At 45.8% G+C, this 22,997-nt stretch overlaps 1 protein-coding gene across 2 annotated transcripts in view; it reads right to left on the reverse strand.

Moving 5' to 3' along the window:
• RFTN1 (raftlin, lipid raft linker 1) overlaps nucleotides 1-22,997 on the reverse strand; it is a 207,754-nt gene that overhangs the window by 22,567 nt on the left and 162,190 nt on the right. For both annotated transcript variants that reach the window (XM_049629852.1, XM_049629851.1), the window contains exon 7: nucleotides 21,757-21,872. In XM_049629852.1, the coding sequence (XP_049485809.1) occupies nucleotides 21,757-21,872 (116 nt within the window). The remainder of the gene's footprint in view (nucleotides 1-21,756; nucleotides 21,873-22,997) is intronic.

Genomic DNA, 22,997 nt, shown 5'->3' on the forward strand with positions numbered 1-22,997 from the left:
TGGTCTTGTGATTTTCTCTGACCAACAGAATACGGTAGACGTGACATTACGTGAGTTCTGAACCTGCGCCTCGAGAGGCCTTGCTGCTTCCACGTGCTCTTGTGGAACCCTGCCTATGCTATGGGGACATGCCCGGGCTAGCCTGCTGGATGATGTGAGACAGGTGACCCAACCAGCTGGCAGACATTTGAGAGACGCCATGTTGGACCTGCCAACAGCTGGCGAAGCACGAGTGAGCCCAGGTGGGGTTAGTCAGGCCTCGGCCAGATCACCGGAATCATCTGGCTGATCTGTGGACTCAGCCGCAACAATCGTTACCTTAATTCACTAAGCTTTGGGTGTTTTATTCCACAGTAGAAGCTAACTGATCCACTAGTATTATTCTAGGAAGGGCCGAATGCCCAGACAAATCTCTAGAAGGAAGACCGTGGTGAAAGTCTCCTGGTCTAATTTGAGAGAAATAAAATGTAATAGCTGCTACTGAATGGAATTCAGTGCTCTTAATTTTTCGCCACGCTCAAAGCTGGCACACCCAGCCCTCATTTTCTCCATGCCAGACACATTGTGGCCTTGCATTACACCTGGAGCCCTGAAGTCTAACTTATGATAACCTACGATGAGGCCCGGCACTGCCACCGGCATATCCTGGGAGGGAGAGATAAAAACCCCCACTGGGGAAGAACATCCCAGCTTGAGACACTGCTCTGGCTTCTCGTAAAGAACAAAACACGCCAAGCTGGCAGGAAAACCAAACCTGCATGTATAAGATAACACTCCCCTGGATTCTCAGACCAGCAGGGTGATTTGGTCCTGGTATGTGTGGTTTTCTCTGAAGTCACAAACGCAGAAGGCAGGAAGGGGTTGTGGGGTGGCAGGAGACGGCACGCCGTACCTACTCTCAGAGCTGTGTGCCAACATGCGCCTGCCTGGGCAGAATGAGAACAAGACGCGTGTTACAACGTAGGACTCGGGGATTATGCCGGAGGGGATGAGGCCGGAGGTTTTGAGGTTAAGGGGGTGACGGCTGGGCAAACCCTGGCCGTTAGTGGGGACAGCCACTGCCACAGTTCTGAGTGCAAACAGTTAAGCATCTACATCCTGTTGGCTGCTCAGCGGGACCTCATACTGTCGCAGCATGGGGCTTACGGCCTCCAGAAGCTGACATTTCACACACATACAGAATGCATCAGGGGTGAGCATGTCCTCTCCGGCAGACCTGGAAGCAGCTTTGTTTGATAACAATTAAACGAGAAACATTTTCTCCATCCAGGGACTTGCCAAGTGCCTCCCACTTGCGTTGATGAGTGAGGAAATTAGGCTTTCAGGAGGTAAATGGGATTTGCCACTTTATTACTCCCTCTTTAGACAATATGAGGTGGATGGAGGGTCATTTTCTAATCCTCTTTCTTTCTTGTTTTTGCACCTTATCTACTACCTCAAAAAGAGAGGATTTAAAAAGAGCTTTCCCACAGTATATCATTAAAGGTATTTACTTTGGAGTTGGGAGCCCCAAAGTTTGTCAGCAAAAACTCAAGAACTTTTAAGACTACATCATTTACCACCTTCCTCCACGGTGGAGTCCCGACACCTGACCAATAATCGTTAAATGCTAACCCAGAAAATGGCCCTGAACAAAGGTTGGTTCAAAATCTTAACAGAGGAGGAAACGGAAGGAAAGGATTATTCCACTGTCACTGTGCAAACTAGCAACAGACAGAGCTACACAAAGCTCCGTGTCTTGGCGTGTTGGGCTATGCTGGCCTTGGGCTCACTCTGAAAAGACGACGCTGCGGAACGCACAACACAACAGATTTTCTCTCCCTGACTATCTCCACCTGGTAAATTCAAGATGCCACATTCCCACTTCGGCATCCGGTCAATATTCTCTTCAGTCAATTTTCTCTTCACAGTGACCCAGTTGTCACCATCTTGTTGCTATGGTTACCATGATTCTAACTCAGCCATCTCTCCCCACGCTCCCCTCTCCCTCGGGCCAAATTATGTTGCACTAATCCCACAGCATGTCCTCTGAGGACCCTGCTCCTGCTAAGGGGACTTCTAATAGAGCTTCCAACAAGAATATACAACCTTCAGGACACGTCAGATCCCTTGACTGTCCACTACCCCCATCCCAGGAGTCCTTCCATTCTCTCTAGCTCCCTGCTCTACTACAGCCTAGAGGTAAATCCACCAGAGGCTGTAACAGCACTCTTGGGTTTCCACCAGCATCTGGGCTGTGACTCACCAAAGGATGAGCTGATGAAGAGCAAACCAAAATAAAAAAAAATTAAAGTGATCTCAGAGAAACTGGCCAACTCTATTCGGCGTCCTCTAAAAAATCCCCTTATCACCCGCTGTCCCCTGCCCCATCACTTCATCTTACTTATCACTACTTGGCACAGATTTGTTTATCCATTTATTGCCCTTTCAGTGGAACACAATCTCCACAAAGGCAAGGATTTTATTTATCTCATTACGATGAATCCCAAGCATCTAGTCAAATGTCTGGCACAAACGAGTGCTCAACAAATAGTTGTTGAGTAAATGAACGAATGCATCCGCTGTTGCCTTTTGGGGGTAGATCCTGCTTCCGCTGTCTTATTATGTTCTCAAAGTCTTAGCAAAACATTTAACATTGATGAGATCTGAGTTTACCATGAAAAAATACAAGTTAATTTGCCAGGAGGGTGTTACACCCTTCTTCTGGGCATTCCGTATGTGGAAGCTGGAAGTATATTCATGTATGAAAATGAAACACACAGAGTCATATGCTGGCCACTGGAGTCATTAAGGCCACTGGATGTTTTAGCAAACACTATCTGGTAAATTACTAAAACTGGCCACACACAAATTTGTCCACTTCCTGTATCCGTGCCGCTACAGTGCAGATCGTCCTATAAGGAGATGGTGTCTATTTCCCCACCTTTTGAATCTCAGCCTGGTTTTGTGACTTTCTTTGGCCAAGGGGATATTAACAAATGTGATGCAGACCAAGGCATGAAATAAGGTAGCACACTGGGACTCCTGGAGCCCTGTGACTGGCAGTGAAGAAGCTCAGCTAAGCTTCCGGGCGTTAGAATATGCAAGACCCTGCTGCCCCAGCCAACAGCCAGCCAACCATCAGCCATGTGAATGAGGCTACCCTGGATCACCCAGGCATCAGCTGAGGCATGAGAGAGCCCAGGAGAGATCAGCTAAGCTGCTCCAGAGTAGAACTCAGCTGACCCAAAGAATCATGAGCTAAGCAAATGGCTGTCTGAAGCTACAGAGATTGGAATTGCTACACAGCAAAAACTGATCTAGATTAGAAAACAAAACAGCCGACTACCATTTAATAGAGACAAAGCTACCTGCTTCTTTCAAAGTGATTTTGTCCTCATATGGGAAGGGGACTCTACAGAATCTCATGGCCCAAATTAAGTTTTAAGTACAGCAATACTTCTGTGATGAACCGTGAACTTCACCTTCTTGCCCAATGCCCCCTTCTGAACACTATCAAGAACTTTCAAGGTAAAATCAAACGTAAAATTTGTTTCCGGGTGCCTGGGTGGCTCAGTGGGTTAAGCAACTCTTGATTTCAGCTCGGCCCATGATGTCATGGTTTGGGAGTTTGAGCCCCACATCGGGCTTTGTGCTGACAGCACAGAGCCTGCTTGGGATTCTCTCTCTCACTCTCTCTCTCTCTGCCCCTTGCCTGCTCACATGCACATGTTTTCTCTCTCTCTCTCTCTCTCTCTCTCAAAATAAATAAACTTTGAAAAAGGTAAAATTTATTCCAGTGTGATAAAAATAAAAATTAGCTAGCTTAAAAAGTATGGGCCTTTAAATCAAAAAGTGATATGAAGTATAATGATAAAGCTGAAGAATATTCCTGGTTTACAAGCACAAGAAAATGGAAACCATCTAAAATCCACCAATGGATAACTAACGAAGTACATTAAAATATGATTGTTCATATACTGAAATACTTTTCAGCCATTTAAATTGATGAAGTAGAAACAGTATGAAGAGTATGATCCCAAATATGAAAATATAGACAGAATATCTATGAGAAGAAAATATACCAAGATGTTACGTTGTGATGTGGCTCTTTCCTCAGTGATGAGGAGAGGAGGGTTTTTGCTTTTTCCTTATTTGTATTTTCTAACCTGTCTTCAATTACAAGCACCACTTTTTGAAAACATCTTTACTGAGATGTAATTGAAATATCTAAATATTCACCCATTTAAAGTCTTTGACTCAATGGTATTTAACATATTCAGAGATGTGCAACCACCACCACAGTCTGAATTTAGAACATCTTCATCACTCCCCCAAAATTCTTGTACCCATGAGCAACCACTCTCCTTCCTCTCACCTCAAGGAAGCCTCCGATCTAATTTCTGTTTCTACGGATTTACCTAATCTGGACATTTCACGTAAATGGAATCGTAAAACATGTGGCCTTCTGTGTCTGGCTTCTTTCACTCAGCATAATGTTTTCAAGGTTCATCCATGCCACAGCATGGATCAGTACTTCATTCCTTTTTATTGCCAAACAATATTCCATTATACGGATATGTCACGTTTTGCTTATTTTTTCATCACTTGCTGGAAATCTGGATTGTCTCCACCTTCTGGATATTATGAATAATGCTGCTGTGAAGAGCCATATATATAGGTTTCATTTTGTTTTAAGTAGGTTTCACACCCAGCATGGAGAACAATGCGGGGCTTGAACTCGTGACCCTGAGATCAAAACCCTAGCTGAGAACAGGAGTCAGACGTGCAACCAATGAGCCACCTAGGTGCCCCGTGTATAGGTTTTTATGTAGATATGTGTTTACATTTCTCTTGGATACGTGTCTAGGAGCCGTACTGCAGGTCACATGGCAACTGTTAACTACTGACATTTTGAGGAACTGTCCATGCATCACTTTTGTAAAACGAACAGGCCTCTTGGCCTCATTAGACTATCTCCTGAGCCTTCTTAATCTAATTTGTCAAGTGATGTAAGCAAAGAGAATCCCCTTCTACCTTAGCTGAAGAGGATGTTAAGAATTCTGCCTCGGGGCGCCTGGGTGGCTCAGTCGGTTGTGCGTCCCACTTCGGCTCAGGTCATGATCTCACGGTCCGTGGGTTCGAGCCCCGCGTCGGGCTCTGTGCTGACAGCTCAGAGCCTGGAGCCTGCTTTGGATTCTGTGTCTCCCTCTCTCTCTGCCCCTCCCCCACTCAAGCTCTGTCTCTGTCTCTCTCAAAAATAAATACCCATTGAAAAAAAAAAAAAATTCTGCCTCAAAGAGGCCACTAACTTAAAAGCAATGGGCCAACCAAGCATCCCAGCTCATTGAATCTGGAAGGGATCAGGGGAGTCCCCCAGTCCTGTGGCTCTTGGGCCGGTGGAATGTTTCACATGTGGATCCCTCATTTCCACCTCCAGACCTACTGGCACTGAATCTCCAGGGGTGATGCCTGGGAATGTGTATTTTTAAGTCCCCAGGTGATCGTGAGGGTCAATGTGATCTGGAACCACTGCTGTAGTGCTTCCTGCTGAAGGGAGGAGGCTCACTTACTGGCTGAACATCTGAATCACACTGGCACTTGGTTGTTGACAGCCCGAGGGCCCAGCCACCTCCACTTCGGAACAGCTCCACAGGGGTTCTTCAAAGGGATGGAGTTACTCCCTTGCAATCAAGGAAAACAGAGTCTGCCTCCTTTATGACAGGTCAGCCTTTCAAAGATAGGGAGTCGGCTACCTGATTGCCCGTTTTTTTTTTCCTCTTTCAAGATAGATATGCATATGTCTCCATCCCTAGCCCTTTCTTCTGTGCCCCCTACAGTCTGTCTGTGTTTCTCATCAAATACGGTGGGTGTGGTAGGACACAGAGCTCTAAGTCAGCCAGCATCAGCCAGCATCAGAAGAGCAGAAAGACAGGTACTTCCTGTGGGCATGTTCGTAAATATGGCCAGTCACCTCTTGTTAAATAGCAGCAACCGGATGTTCTGTGTTCATTCAACCAATGTTTGTGGAAAATTTGTAAAACGAGAGAAATTAATTTGGGACCAGGGAACATGGATATCAAGAACAGCTAGTCCTTGAGTCATGGAGTGTGTGCAATTTTAAACATTTTAAAATTTTAAAAATTAAATAACTCTAGGGGTACCTGGGTGCTCAATCGGTTAAGCATCTGACTCTTGATTTTGGCTCAGGTCATGGTATCATGGTTTGTGGGTTTGAGCCTCATGCTGTTGACATGGAGCTTGATTGGGATTCTTTCTCCCTCTCTTTCTGGCCCTCCCCTGCTCATGCTTGCTCACATGTGCGTGCTTTCTCTCTCTCTCAAAATAAATAAATAAAGTTTAAAAAAATTAAATAACTCTAAAGTAAGATGGAACATACTAAGTGCCAAAAGGAAGGGAAGATGATTCTACAAAGAGCTGGGTCAGGAAAGGTGAGGATCCCCACGGTGAAGACTTGGGATGGGGAAGGGATTCAGCAGAGGAAAGGAGAGAACAAAATGAGGGGACAAAGATCACAGTTATGATCTGGTAAATACCACTTTGTCATAGCTTATAGCATTTGTCATAGAATTTGGAGGGGAGTAGGAGGTATACTGTTGAGCTGTATTAAATTCCTTTTCATTAGAATTGCTGTCAAATCAGGTATTCTCCCTTCTATATTATTTTTTTGAACTTAAATGCAACTGATGTTTTTTATACTTAAATGTATCTCTTTTACATTTTATTGGGATGGTCTGATCCAACAGTGATAAATTAAGAGATAATGAGATTAGAAGGGAATTAAGGAGTCAGGGAGACCTACTCCAAAAAGAAGCAGGATTAGGTAAGTAATTTTCAAGGTTTCTTGTTTTTTTGTTTTTTTTTTCCTTTTTTTTAAAGTAATGGGGCACTTTCCACAAACACCAACTGTAATCTAATTTAGACACTCAACGTGTAAAAACAGTCAGAAAAAGCAACCCTTGTTGACACTGGTGTGGGTGGGTTGTCCAGAATCTTCCCCACGCCCCACTCTCAGACACCCCCTTTATCCTCTTTCTCCCATGCCCAGCCGGAATGTTTTTGGAGAACCCAAGAGCATCCATGTTCTTTATTCTTTAGCTACTCATGGCCACTTGGTATACCCTGGGACTTCCCAGCTTTGGGTCTCTCTCCATAGGCCCACCACCTTGTAAATCTCTACACAAACCATTGAAAAAGCTGCAAAAGAGGACACAGCACAGGATGGCGTCACAGGGCACACAAGGAAAGATCTTCCTTGAATTAAAGCACACCTTTGTTGAGTATAGCTTCTCAACCAGTCACACTCCACCCATAGACCCTTCCTTTTTATTTAGTTGTATTAAAATACTTGGCCAAGTGAATTTCAAAAGGACAAATTCCAAGAAGTGGCAATGAATGACCACTTAACTACAAGAACACCCCCCAGCCCTCTATACTCACTGATTTAATATACTAAATTCTTCTTGGAGAACCATTTGCCCTGTCCTCATCTGTAGCCTGCAGACTGTCTATGCATCTAAAAAGTTCTTATTGGGGGGCCACATGGAAAGCATGAGAAGGAATGTGACAGTCCCCAGGAGCAAAGACCAGCCCTTGGCTGGCAGCCAGCAAGGAAGCAAAGACCTTAGTCCTACAACTGCAAGGAACTGAATTTGGCCAACAACCTGAATGAGCTTGGGGGGGTGGGCAGATTCCTGCCTTAGAGGCCCCAGTAAGTAACATGGCCCTGCTAACATCTGGTTTCAGCCTCCTGTGACCCTAGCAGTTTAGCCCACCTGGATTCTGACCCACAGAATTGTCTGACCCATGGTAATTGTCTGTGCATGTGCTTAACATTCTCATAGAATTATCTTCTACCCTTCTAATCTCAAACATCCAAGAAACCTAAAGATCAAGCCTATTTTATCACATTGAGGGTTGCCTCTTTCTTGTCATTCTGTGGCATACACTGGAGGTTTTAAGCATATTGTTGTTGTTTTTTTTTTTTAATTTTTTTTAATGTTTATGTATTTTTGACAGAGGGGGAGAGAGACAGAGCATGAGCGGGGTAGGGTCACAGAGAGAGGGAGACACAGAATCCGAAGCAGGCTCCAGGCTCTGAGCTATCAGCACAGAGCCCGACGCAGGGCTCCAACTCACATACCGCGAGATCATGACCTGAGCCAAAGTCAGACGCTTAACCGACTGAGCCACCCAGGCGCCCCTTAAGCATACTGTTTTTTTCAAAAATGCATTTGTTACAAGATTCTGAAAACGTGCTGACCTCTTTCACCTTTCTCTTTCTCTGCAGCAAAGTTCTAAATTCACCCCATCCTGTGGTCTTTGCCAGAACGCATGCTTGCCTCTCCCCTGTCTCCAGCTCTAAAAGGGTCCTGGTGATTTAGCACATTTCACTACTCTCAGGACGTGTGACAGCAAAGAGAAATTATTTATGGGCATGCAAAGGCCAGGGGGTGGGAATTCATTTTTAATGACTGCGCTCCTTCCTTCTAGTTAAAGACATCAATCCTTCCTGCCCAAATTCCCTCCATTCGTCATGTTTTCACAATGGCTGACACACAGTAGGAACTCAATATTTATTTGTTGAATAAATGTTTTAAAAGGTCTACCTTAACTTGTAGAGCTAAATTTTGTACAAGAAATGAAATATGGGTGTCTGAGAGAATAAGACCATTGAGTTTTTGGAAGAAAAACATCAAATTCTTCCTTTTCACCTTCCTGCTATCCAAGCTGTCACCAAGTCTAGTTTTCTTTAAACTGTTTCTAGGATCATCCCTTGCCTTTCTATTCCCACTCAGTGGCAGGCACTGTTGGTGCCAAAACAGTTACTTGTTAGCCCAGGTTCCCTTTCCTAGGTAACACACTCTCCAGCTCCAGCTAACCATGATTCTTGGCAATGATGTGGGTCTGTGACCCACGTCCCAGCTAAGGGGACCCAAGAAAACTCTACTGGAGAGTTTCTGGGAACAGTTTTACTTTCTAATAAAAAAAAAGGGCACGTAGCAGGAAATGCCCAGTTCTTCCCAGCTCTTATGACGTTCACATGAGATGCGTGGAGCTGCTGCAGCCACTTTGGGCCTAGCATTCCAAAGAGAGACCTGGCAGGCAGGGTGAGGACCAGAATGCAGAAAGGTGACAGCACCTGGGTCCTCTGTGATGTCCTTAAGCCATTGAAAAAGCTGACTCTGCAACCCCCGATTTTCCTCCAGACTTCCTGCTTGGTGACATGAGAAGCAACATACCTACTGTAAGTCATTTCTATTCATATGTCCTGCTGTTGACATGGAAAGCATCCTAACCGACGCCATGGCCACCACCCGTATTCTCTCACGTTGGAACCTCTCCTCCAAACGTCTGTCTACCTTTCCCCCATTCTAGTCCATCTCTCCCAACAACACACTGTTTCATGGCCAACTCTGGACTCCTGGCTCTCTGATGAGATCCCTACTGTAGCCTCCTTCAACCTACTGCAAACCCGGGCTCTTGCCTGGATGGCAGAGTTCTCCGCAGACGCTCTTCCCAAGCAGACATGCTGTCAAGAACATGCCACAGGCCTCCCTTGCAGTTAGGTCTATGTATGTTGTACCTGTTTCCAGGGCTGCTGTAAAAGGGACTGCAAATTTGGTGGCTTACAATAGTAGCTATTCATTCTCTCGCAGTTCTGGAGGTCAGAAGTCCAAAGTCAGTACAACTGTGCCAAACTCAAGGTGAAAGCAGGGCCATGCTCCCTCTGGAGGCTCTAGGGGAAAACCCATTTCTTCAGCAGCTGTGGCTGCCAGCGTCCCTTGGCTGGTAGCTGCATGTCTCCAGTCTTCAAGGCCAGCATTTCCAAATCTCTCTCAACTCTGCCTTCACGTCTTTCTCCTTGTGTGCAAAATCTCCCTCTGCCTCCTTCTCAGAAGGATATACGTGAATGTTTTTAGGACCCATCCATATAATCCAGGATGATCTCCCCATCTCGAGATGCTTATCTTTATAAATTTTTTTAAATGTTTATTCATTTTTGAGAGACAGAGAGAGACAGAGCATGAGCGGGGAAGGGGCAGAGAGAGAGGGAGATGCAGAATCCGAAGCAGGCTCCAGGCTCTGAGCTGCCCGACGTGGGGCTCAAACTCACCAGCTGTGAGATCGTGACCTGAGCCGAAGATGGACGCTCAACCGACTGAGCCACCCAGGCGCCCCAAGATGCTTATCTTTAATTATATCTGCAAAAATCCTTTCTCCAAATAAGGTAACATTTACAAGTTCCAGGGCTTACTTTTGGAGAGCACCTGTTCAGCCTACTCGCACATGTGTCTGCGTGTGTCACCCAACTCTGTTTATCTCTGGGAAGAGCTCCCTCTTGGAGAGAGCATGGAGGGCTGGTGGGTGGGAGGAAGATTCAGTTTTTAAATATATACAGTTTTGGACCATAAGAGTTTTCTTTAAAATTATTATAAAACCCACAACAATTTTTTGTCTCAATTTGCAACATAATTCACATTATCACATGAAATTTTTGTAAAAGACATATTCTATCTTAGGCCAGTTTCCCCAGAAACAGTCCCTGAGAGGAGGATTTACTCGCAAGTAGCTTATTATAAGGCGGTGAGGGGGTGGGGGGAGGCGAACAACAGGCTGAACCCGAGTGAGGACACAGGTTTATGCAACATCCCCTGAGGCTTAGCCTCAGCCTGAGGGAGGCTCTGGGGGGGTAAGCTGTACTCAGAGGTCCACACCTCTGACAATGGTTATGAGTGCCTTGGAATGGAAGAGTGGGAGGTAGCTTTATCTGTAATGTCTTCATTTTAATAGAGAGAAGTCTTCATTTTACTTGGGTAATTAAAAACTTACATTTAAAAGATAACTAGGGGCACCTGGGTGGCTCAGTCAGTTAAGTGTCCAACTCTTGGTTTCGGTTCAGGTCATAATCTTGTGGTTCGTGGGATTGAGCCCCATGTCGGGCTCTGCACTGACAGCACAGAGTCTGCTTAGGATTCTCTCTCTCCCTCTCTCTCAGCTCCTCCCCTGCTTGCACATGCTCACTCTCTCCTGCTCTCTCTGCCCCTCCCCCACCCACATGCACGTGCTCTCTCCCTCACAATAAATAAATAAACTTAAAAAAAAAAAGATAACTAGTTATGTATCACCATGTCCTTTCTTCTGTTCCGCTTTAGATATACTTGTTTTCTCCTTGTAGAAAAGGAAGCAAAATGAGGGTTGAATAATTCCACTTTCTTGGAAAATGTACAACCTCTTCTTTAAACATAGTTTAAAAAGGTGTGTGTGTGTGTGTGTGTGTAGTCACGTACACCCAATCTCATTCTGGGCTTAACCTTCATTCATTTTTGGAGTTTGCCTCACTCTTGCCTTTCATACACCCACCCTCCTCAGTCACAGGTAAGAGCTACCCCAGGGGCACCTAAACATCCAGATATTTCCCTGCTCAGCTTTTGCCAAGAGCAACAAACCAGGCTCCGGAGGCCCAGGTGCAGGTGTCAGCAAAGACACAGGTGCTGGCTTCTGGAAGTGAAAGCACATTGATCAAAAGAGATCCAAGGAGGGACACCTGGGTGGCTCAGTCGGTCGAGCATCCGACTTCGCCTCAGGTCATGATCTAGAGGGTCGTGAATTTGAGCCCCACAGCGGGCTCACTGCCGTCAGCCAGTCAGCGGAGACCTGCTTTGGATCCTCTGTTCCACTCTCTCTGCCCCTCCCCCACTCACGCTCTCCCAAAACTATTTTTTTTAAAAAATGGGGGATCCGAGGATCTAGAAAAACTCTGACATTAGCCACTAATGTTCTAATTGTGAAACTAAAATGTACAGATGTGCTTTCCCTTCTGGCCTGCCTCGGCTCTTGGCACTTCCCACCGGCAGGAAGCCCCTTTCCCAACCCCCTTGGCTCATCCACACCCTGTCGGAGCCCGTTGGGAGCCCACGGTGTCCAGTGGGCCTTGGTCTGTGTCTACTTTCCCCCAGAGCACTTCCGGTCAGCAGGATGCCATCCAGCACTGAGTGCCTTGCTACTTATCCTGCAGGAAGTCTTCTTCCCTCCTGGATGCTCCTTGCAGGTAGGGGCCTCAGCGAACACCCCTTTACGTTTTTGTCCCAGGGTGGCACTCTTGTCCCAGTCCCTTTCTCTGACCCTCTGGGGCTTCCCAATTCCCTGGGAGTTCTCTGTCTCGTATCCACTAATCCTCTTCCACCAACTGCCAGCCATCCCATGGGAAAGCTGGAGGGCCGATTTCCACCCAAAAGCCCATCATCTATCTCTTCTTGGCAATGCCACAATCCACGTGACATTTCATGACCCCCAAGTCAAGAAGCTGCTGTCCAGAAGGAGACAGAGGGAAAATTCTGCCCGAAAAAGACGAAACAGGGACAGCCAGCAACCCAGGGCCCCACTAACTGAGCACAGGGCCAAAGACTCAGATCAGAAGTCAGGACTCAGTGACCTGATAAAGGCTTTTTGGGGTCACTGTTTTTTTAAAAAAAAATTTTAATGTTAATTTATTATTTTTGAGAGAGAGAGAGAGAGCCAGCAGGGGAGAGCCAGAAAGAGAGGGAGTCACAGAATCCAAAGCAGGCTCCAGGCTCTGAGCTGTCAGCACAGAGCCTGACGCGGGGCTTGAACTCACAAACCGTAAGATCATGACCTGAGCCAAAGTCAAGACGCTTAACAGACTGAGCCACCCAGGCGCCTCTTGGGGTCACTGTTTTTAAATATGATCTCCATCATTTGGGGAAGAGGAGTGACTTATCTGGCAGAACACAGACCATATAAACTAAGCTGTCCTCTGCCAAATTCCTAATAGCCAAGGAGCACTAGAGACCCTCTCCAGGGACAAGAAGAAAAGGAATGTTAAAAGTTCAGGGGAAAGTTCAGTCCAGCCCCGTGGCAAGAAACACCCGAAGAGAAGTTGACTCCTGGTGGAAGTGTCGCTCTAGAAGAAAAGTTGCAGGCACCTAAGGAAATCAATGTCTTGCACAGGTTGATGAGTGTGGATTTACAAGGACAGAACGGAGGTACCTGACCCTCCAGGGATGGTGACTAAAGTGAGGCAAACTCCAAAAAAGAACGAAAGTTAAGCCCAGAATGAAATTGGGTGTATATGACTATGTACACATATACACAGACACCTTTTTAAGCTATGTTGAAAGCAAGAAGTTGTACACTTTCCAAGAAAGTGGAATTATTCAACCCTCATTTTACTTCCTATTTCTATTTTACTTCCTGCCTATTTTCTATTTTACTTTCTTTTCCGAAGTCTACAGGAAAGGCGTATTTTTAAGGCCCTCAACTGATTGGACAAGGCCCACTCACATTATGAAGGATTAGCAATCTGCTTTACTTGAAGTCTGCGAATTTGAATGTTAATCATATCTAAAAACTCCCTCCACTACAACATCAAACTGGTGCTTGACCAAACAACTGGGCACCATGGCCTAGCCAGGGTGCCACATAAAATTACCCATTACAGCATCATTCTGCAGCTTGTTTTTTCACTTAACATTTCCTGGAGTTCCTTCCCTGCCAGTTTATACAGAATGACTGCATCCATAATAAGGATGTACCATCGTTTATTTAATCATTCTCCTACTGATGGGCATGTATGCAGTTTCCTTTTTTCTAGTACTAATCATGCTAAAATAATGTTCTTGTGTGTGCCTCCTTGTGAACAAATGCATGTGTTTCTCTGCAAGAGGTGGATGTGAGGTACAGGCTTGCTTAGTCATGGGTAGGAGTGGGTATTTAAGTTTTAACATTAAAAAAATTTTTTTTAATGTTTATTTATTTTTGAGAGAGAGAGAGAGAGAGAGAGAGACAGAGCATGAGCAGGGCAGGGACAGAGAAAGAGGGAGACACAGAATCTGAAGCAGGCTCCAGGCTCTGAGCTGTCAGCACAGAGCCTGACGTGAGGCTCGAACCCACAAACTGTGAGATCATGACCTGAGCCAAAGTTGGCTGCTCAACCGATTGAGCCTCCCAAGTGCCCCCATTTTTAACATCTTTTATTATTTATTCATTTATTATTTTAAATTATTTATTATTACTGTTTTTACTTTAGAGAGAGAGAGCGAGCATGAGCAGGGGAGGGGCAGAGGGAGGGGAGAGAGAGAGAGAGAGAGAGAGAGAGAGAGAGAGAGAGAGAATCTTAAGCAGGCTTCACACTCAGTGCTGAGCCCAACTTGGGGTTGGATCATGACCTGAGCCCAAACCAAGAGTTGGACGATCAATTGACTGAGGCACCCAGGAGCCTCTAACATTTTAAATAGAGATTAGCAACCTGCTTTCTAAAGCAAACCCTCAAGCTTTTAAATGATGAATTTATTTTGATGAGGTCCCAACAGTTCATTTTTGCTTTTGTTTCCCTTGCCTCTGGAGACGTGTGGAGTAAGAAGTTGCTGTGGCTAAGATCAAAGAGGTTTTTGCCTGCTTTCTCCTCGAGGATCGTGATAGCTTCCTGAATTACATTTAGGTCTTTCATGCATTTTGAGTTTATTTTTGTGTATGGTGTAAGAAAGTGGTCCAGGTTCCTTCTTCTGCATGTTGCTGTCCAGTTTTCCCAGCACCACTTGCTGACGAGACTGTCTTTATTCCACTGGATGTTCTCTCCTGCTTTGTCAAAGGTTAGTTGGCCATACGTTTGTGGGTCCATTTCTGGGTTCTCTATTCTGTTCCATTGATCTAAGTGTCTGTTCTTGTGCCAGTACCATACTGTCTTGATGACTACAGCCTTGTAGTATAGCTTGAAGTCTGGGATTGTGATGCCTCCTGCTCTGGTTTTCTTTTTCAAGATTGCTTTGGCTATTTGGGGTCTTTTCTGGTTCCATACAAACTTTAGGATTATTTGTTCTAGGTCTGTGAAGAATGCTGGTGTTATTTTGATAGGGATTGCATTGAATATGTAGATTGCTTTGGGTAGTATCGACATTTTAACAGTATTTGTTCTTCCTATCCAGGAGCATGGAATCTTTTTCCATTTTTTGTGTCTTCTTCAATTTCTTTCATAAGCCTTCTATAGTTTTCAGTGTATAGATTTTTCACCTCTTTGGTTAGATTTATTCTTAGGTATTTTATGGTTTTTGGTGCAAGTGTAAATGGGATCAATTCCTTGATTTCTCTTTCTGTTGCTTCATTGTTGGTGTGTAGGAATGCAACTGATTTCTGTGCATTGGTTTTATATCCTGCAACTTTGCTGAATTCAGGAATCAGTTCTAGCAGTTTTTTTGTGGAATCTTTAGGGTTTTCCATACAGAGTATCAGGTCATCTGCGAGGAGTGGAAGTTTGACCTCCTCCTGGCCGATTTGGATGCCTTTTATTTCTTTGTGTTGTCTGACTACAGAGGCTAAGACTTCCAATACTATGTTGAATAACAGTGGCATGAGAGTGGACATCCCTGTCTTGTTCCTGACCTTAGGGGGAAAGCTCTCAATTTTTCCCCATTAAACGATGAATTTAAAATTCATCAAGTATACATACATTACATTTTAGGGAAAAGATGCTCAGTCATACCACTTAGTGCACTGATGTGTCACTATCAAAACCGAGTGGGACACGAGGAATCTGACCAAGTGAGAGCACCCAGAGCTGCTAGAACAGACTCAGCGTTGCTCTGAACACCTTGTGGGCCTCCTCTGTGCCGTGATTTGCTCTGGGTTGGAAAAGGGGTGGAGTTACAGCCTGGTAGGGGAAGGGGATGTGTCTGCAGTCAAGGTCATTCAAGGCAGTGGTCACTTATGGGAAAATCTTTTGAATCACAGGAAAAAGACAGAGAACTACTATCTTTGGCACTCAAGGCTATGATCTCAGAACCAAAATAATTATCCTAGAGAAACCGTGGCAATGAAAGAAATGTCAGATGGTTTAATAAGAATAAATATTGGCTCCCTTGTCACAGCAGAAGGTGGTGGATTGTAGATACCACAGAAATTGATGTTACTCCCTTACAAATCCTGTGTGGATTGTTCAAGAGATGGCTGGGAGCCCCTAGAAACAAAAGATGGATCCCCAGAAGTCTACAGAATACAGAAGTTAGTGCAGAACGAGTGGGGCCTGTGTGTCCCCAGGGTTAGGGGACTGGAGGGGTGGAGGCGTACCCCAGAGTGGATGTCAGTTACAGAAATGCATCTCAGCGAGCCTCTCGTGATTTCAGGGATAAAATGGTGACATGTTAGGTGGAACAATAGGGCCATCTGAAACTTCTGGCAAAAGGGTTTGGCGTCAGGTTAGAGACTAGAGGAAAAACCCCCCAAACATGCCAAAGGACCATGTCCTCCATCTAGTGTGTTTGACATTGGACTGGAAAGGAGCCATCCTACAAATGAAACCTTCAGAGAAGCCAAAGCTGAGATGATCCTCCAAAAATGCAGGACGATATAACCATGATCAAAAATGTCTCCATAGGCTGGAAGAATGGGCAGAAATTAATAGGATGAGATGAACTGGGAGTCGGTTCAATAACAGATTGAATACACAGGGAGCGGATGGGGAGAGCTGAGTATGTGCCACCCTACATGATGCAATCTGTCATGGCTGCCCCAAAGTTGATCCAACCACCTGCTGGACGAGCAGAAGCCCAAGTCCAGCTGTCAGAGGACCAAGCGCTCACAGGTGGCAGGCTCCTCTCCAGCTTGCTCATGGCCCCCTGATCCCAGCCACCGAGCACATCAGGCTGAGTCCCACAGGCTCCCAGACCCGCGTAGGTCAGTTAGACCCACTGTCATCACTATGTGTCTTCATTTACATTATTTAAACTGATGGTAAAGGCAAAAGAAGTTGTTTCTGGGAAAACTAAGTAGAATGCTTTGAAGAGATTTGACAAAGTGCAGTTGCCTAAAAATAACAACTGTGGCTGACTTAGAAGTGGTGGGGGCTGGAAAAGAGTACGAAAAAAATCATGAAATCGAGGATTCGGCAGTGAGATCCCTTTCCTAGACTTTCAAGACACTGCTCCAGGACACTGGTGATCGCAACACCTTGGGTGTGGTTTACACAAGAAAGGTGAAGTGAAATTCCAATCAGCAGACCTCAAACTCTAAAAGATGGGCAAATGGATGCGTATTTATATATTTTACATTAAAATAAAATGTGTGGGGGTATGAATATGATTTTCTTTGGTTCTTTTTAATTGGCTTTTCAATTAACTCTCTAACCACCATACCAACTGCATCAGCTAAAAGAGTTTTTACTGTTATCGCATGGTCAGTTCTGGCAGCAAATTTCACAAGGGGCGCGGAAGGCTCATTCCAAGGAGGGGGGTGAAGACAGAGAAGGCTCTAAGGCCTCAAGGGCACCTGATGGTGTCCATAAGCAGTGATGGGCTCCCAGGCTGAAGGACATGCAACCTCAGAATGAAAAAGAGGGTCCCTGTCTCTCTGTCTTTCCGTCTCTCATCCATATGACCTATTCATCTCTGTAGTTTCCCCCTTTCTTTCCAAGAAGGACGCTTTCTGCTCACACTCTAAATTGTAAACTCAAAGAAAGTAAACAAAATACCCATTACAGATGCTGTGCGGACGGGCTTTCATACTACTCAAAACTGCCACAGGTTTCCAACTGAGAAACATGCAATGCATTTGGCTCCACACTTTTCCCTTGCCCAACCTCTGGTGTGCTTTCAGAGCAAGAGCAAGGCAACCGGGAGAGGATCTTTCTAGCCGATGACACCAGGGGACCAATAAAAGAAAGTACTATTTCCCTACGATATGCCAAGAGCTACACTCACAACTTTTGAATATATCATTTTTTAAATTCTCAACTTTGAGAGGCTGACAGTGTTCCCACTCATACAGCTGAAAGATGGAAAAACAAAGAGGGGGTACACTCAGTCACTTGGCTGGGAATAAGACAGCCAGGATGCATTCCCAGACCAGACTCCAGAATCTACCTTCTCTTTCCAACACGCTGCGGTGTTTGCAGAGCTGTGAAGAGTTAGGTAGGTTTTCTCATGAAAGCGTCCATGTGTGCACGTGCACATGGGGACAGGGAAGCCGGGAAGATGTGGCTCAACTGGAATGGCACGTGTGTACTGCGAGCTGAGGATACTAATGTGCGCAGGAGGCAGAAAAGGAACAGGGCAGTCCCAACTGTGAGCAAAGAGAACAAGCTGGTCAGCAGTGTTTTGTGGCCAGAGCCCAGGAGTTTATGGGCTGGCCTGGAAGGAGAGAGGTTGCCAGAAAGGCAGGGTCAACCACAAGCCAAGAGGGATCTGCCCAGGGCTTGAACAGGAAAGACCCTTCCCAGAGGCCAAAAGGGTGAAGAGAGGAAGCAGGTGGGTCTCAAGGGTGAAAGGTGAGGCTGCTGGACAAAGGCCCACACACCTGGAGGGGCCAGCAGAAGGGGGGCCGTCAGTGGGGGGAGGGGGGACTTCTGACACAGCCTCTTCAAAGAGCTGAGCTGTGGGTTCTGCCCTGGACTGGACACCGCTGGGCCATGCTGGGACACAGTGTATCCATGTGGTTCTGCTAAGGCAGCGATTCCCAAAGTGGGCTTGAAAAGGAACCTCTGTGAGGAGGGCCTGGATACCTGTGTGTTTAAAAGCTCTTGAGGGATTCACGCTTCATTCTGAGAAGTGTATGTGTACCTAACACTGAACCAAAAGGCCTGCAACCCAATTCAGGAAGCATTTACTGGAAGCCTTAGAGAACAAAGATGAACGCGCCCACGCCGAGAAACTCGCAGTAAGGAAGGAAAGTGGATAAAGAAATCATAGTGATCATAATAAGAGCTGACAGACTTATGCACAGAGAATTACGGAAACACAAAGGAAGAGTCTTTCACTCTGAAGGAGTCTGAAGGGCTTCCTGAAGGAGGCCACCTATGAGCTGACCTAAAGTCTGCCAATACAGCCATAAAGAGGAAGAGAAACCCATATGCCCAGGGGTACAGTCTGTCCAGAAGAGATCTCCCCTCCTTTAGTCCTCAAGAGATGGCACTCAGAAGCTGACGCTGCTAAAATGGACGGGGGTCTGTTTCCACTGTGGGGAATTTGGGAATGCTCCAAAGGCACCAGAGAAAAGAGCGAGACTGAAGACTTGTGCGGGGGGAGAACTGGCTGAACACCTACATCAAAACCATTAATTCACTTGTCACTATCAGGAAAATTAAGAAAATGTGTTTCTGCCCAACTGGATGCCAGCCACACCTGCCTATCATAATGTCAACATGTGATGGAATAAAGGCCTATCTAGTGATGTGCTGGTAAATGCTTACAACTGGCTCTCTGAGCCGTGGTGGGGGTGGGAGGGTGGAATCCTAATTTCTAGGCTTTGCCAGTTTTCATGGTGCGGTACTTCCACAAACACAATTTCAAGCTACTAATGACTGAATCCGTCACTGAATACGGAGTTGGAAAGAGAGGCACAGAACCAGCTTCACAAGCTGGTGCACACCACTGGGCCCATTGTGGGTCTTAAAACCCTATGCCATTTCCCAGGATCTCTGGAGAAAAGCCACAGCATTCCTGAAGTGTGTGTGTGTGCGTGTGTGTGTGCGTGTGCGCGTGTGCGTGTGTCCGTGAGGGAGAGAAGGGGACGAGGGACAATGACGACATGACCCAACACTAATAACACCAAATAGATTAATGCACAAAAATAGGAGGTCAAGAGAAAAAAGTTCAAACATCTGAGAAAGAAATAAAATTAACAAATCAACCTAACGGAAACCAATCTTCACAGCCAGGAAAACTTTCTGAATAAACGTTCATCTTTCCTGACCTAGCCTCTTAACCCATAAAATTGACCTCTTCTAATTAAAAAGACAATCGTGTCCTTATTTTAGTTTGTAACTTTAACTTCCTCCCACAAACATTTTAGATAGGATGCATTCACTCCAGTTACCCATCAAGGTTACAGTTAATTTCAAAGGCTGAAGAAAGACAAGCCACTGGGGTACTTTTCCTATCACAACTTTCATCAACTAACACACAACCACAGACATCTGGTGAGAGTGGCATCTATCCTGTTCTTTTAGACACTGGCTCTTGAAACCGTGAATCAGGATCTCCCTTGTGAAAAAGGATTGCTGAGGCCCATCCCCAGAGTTTCTAATTCAGTCCATCCGGGGTGGGGTCCAACAATCTGCATTTATAGCAACTTCCCAGGTGACGCCAATGCTGCTGGTCCTAGGACCACACTTTGAGACTCTGGATCAAAGCCATCAAATCACCTTTCTTGAGGAAACCGCGGTGCCCTCCCTTAACAGCCATTTTAATGTGCTGATGGCAAGAGATGTTGCACACGTCCCGTGACCCGTCAATCACTTCCACACATGCACCTGTTTTTGGTGCAGCCACATGTGGCTTGCTGTGAAGGCTAAGTGTGACAGAGCAAACAGAGTTACTAAGTGTTAAAGCCTGTGGGCTGTTTTAATAGGGTCCTTAAGATCCTCAATTGGCACCCTTGTTATTTCATCTTTCATCTGACCACATGAGGTGGGCTGGATGAACAGCATGGCCCCATCTTAAATTCAGGATGTTTAGGGACCCGAGGCAGGGTGTGTGTGTGTGTGTGTGTTGGGGTGGGGGGACATGAGACCAAGGTCAGGCAGGGGGAGCTGGCAGAGCCTGATGGCAAACCAGGTCATGACCCGATTCCTTACTTTCCTTTAGGGCTCCTGGCCCCTCATCTAACTGGGCCCTGGATGCTGTGTTTTTGGAATTCCAATTTCTGATGATTAGTACAGTTTTCCATTGTACTCTGTCCCCTTCCTGGCAAGCAGTTACTGCACATCACTGCCCAGATTCAGGCATGCCTGCTCAGAACTGCTGCCAGCGTAGAGGACAGGGGAAAGACCGCTGGGGTGCCCACCGCCCTCCAGCAACTAGGTGAGGGTGTCGCCTGCCATCAGGCTGCAGAGGGCACAGCCAGAGGGCACAAAGATGTGGCAAGCACCCACTGTCTGGTGGGTCCCGGCACCCCATGCCCCTCACAAAGAGCTGAACCCACACCTGTCTTACTCTGGCACAGAGAGCCCGGTTTGGCAAGGCCCCTCCGAGCGATGCTAACCCTGTGTTTTTCCAGGGCCTCCTCAAGAAATCCTTTCAGAAATCAGTCCTGCATGTTTAAACAGCTTGCCTGTTTACACCCAAGATGCTGGATGGACAAGAGATGAGTCTGAGAAGCCCACCCTTCTACAGCGCCCTCAAAGTACACACCGGCGAATCTCAGAAAGAAATCAGGTCTTCGAATGTCCCAGTGGGACGTGGCTCAAGGAATTACTCTGCCCACAGCAGTTTGGTGGCTTCAAGGGTCAACATCTCTCAAGGACATCCTTCAGCATTTATTGTGTAACCTTGGGCCAGGGACCTAACCTCAGTTTCCTCATCTGTGAAATAGGGGCAGTCATATACTTGCCTCATGGGCTTTTTGTCAAAGATTGAGTGTGTATGCACCAATTTCTTCCAAGGACACTTGGCAGAGGGAGGCATAAGGTCTAACACCAACAATCATGTTGCTCTCATTCCGGTGGACACAGACTCTATGTTGGCCTCACGTATGTCACTTGGAGTTTCCAGTGATATGCAAATGAATGAAAGAAGAACCTCTTTCCACCCAATGGTCCAGCACGCACACTATTTTTCCTACAGAAAGGGAAAGTGGGGCCCATGCCCCAACTGGAGGGCACAGAAGCATTTGAAAGGGGCCTTGTAGGTCTACCCAGGTCAAACTGCCTTTCAGAGGAAAGCCACAGCAGACACGGTCAGACCCAGCAAGCGGATAAAACAATCATTGTCCAAACAAAGGAAGCACCACTGCCAATCTCACACTTACTTCCAGGACTGTCCATTGTTCGACAACAATAGCATCATAGCCCTGCATGGTTTTGCTATCTTCTGTGGAAACAGCTTCAAAGATGAATACTCCATCTGTCAGGCTGTGCAAGGAATCTGTGGAAAAAGAAAAGAGGCGGGGGGAGTTCTGTAAACCGTCTGTGGCAGAAGCCTTACAAGCAGCAAAAATTTTCACTGCATTCATTAATAATCCCAATCAGAACATCTTTTCAGCATGTTAATTAAAGAAGGCACACACAGCCATAGAGTCTAGCCCCATCAGAATGAATGAGACTAATTTACCTCGCAGTTCTGAATAATATCCTTGATTTTATGAGCCCAAATTTCATTGTTAGCAATCACCATTTGATTTCACGCGTTTACCTTCTTTTTCACGCTCCAACGTCAGGATGCACTGGGGAGAACTTATTCAGGGTAAAACACAGTCATTTAGAGACAGTTTTTAGAAGAAAACTATATTTAGGTGGAAGGTTTTTTTAAAGGGGGGATAGATATAACACAGCAGATCTGAGTTTGTCGGATGCACTCTAGATGCGCTGATTCTTGGAAGTTCTCATCATGTGGACAGCTGTACAGATGACGCTTTAGCTCTTGTCAAGAGGCAGAATTTGAGGGAAAGGGGAATTTTCCCAAATGATTTACCACTGAAAATGTTTCCTTGGGCATCGCTCTGGTCAGTGTGCCAGGTTCTGAGTTCTATATGATTCAATAAATGTACGTTAAACATATAACAGGATTCAAGAAGGATTCATTGTCTTAGGCAGTGAGAGTATAAAGAAAATTACAACAGAGTCCCCGCCACAGCTGAAGACATTAAGGGAGGTGTTTTCTGCCGCTCCTCCTTTTTTTAATATGGCTTTTAAATGCCCTAAATTCATTTAGATAAGAGATTGTGGGAAAGAGGACTAGACAGAGAAGCAGGTGGTTTGGATCCATGCTCTATCATGAAAAGTGACGTGACCCCTTTCAGGGACTGGGTCTCTCATCTGTGACATGGGAATGTGTACACAGAATCACTCCTGGTCCCTAGATTCTAATCTACAAATCAATCACACCATTAGGTACTGAATTGTGTCCTCCCCCCATCCAATTCATACGTGAAGCATTAACTTCCAAAGTGACAGTATTTGGAGGTAGGGCCTTTAGGGAATTAACTAAGGTTAAATGAGGTCATAAGGGTGGGTCCTAATCTGGTAAGACTGATGTCCTTACCAGGAAAAC

The sequence above is a fragment of the Panthera uncia genome, chromosome C2 (genome assembly GCF_023721935.1).
Source record: "Panthera uncia isolate 11264 chromosome C2, Puncia_PCG_1.0, whole genome shotgun sequence".
Lineage (NCBI taxonomy): Eukaryota > Metazoa > Chordata > Mammalia > Carnivora > Felidae > Panthera > Panthera uncia.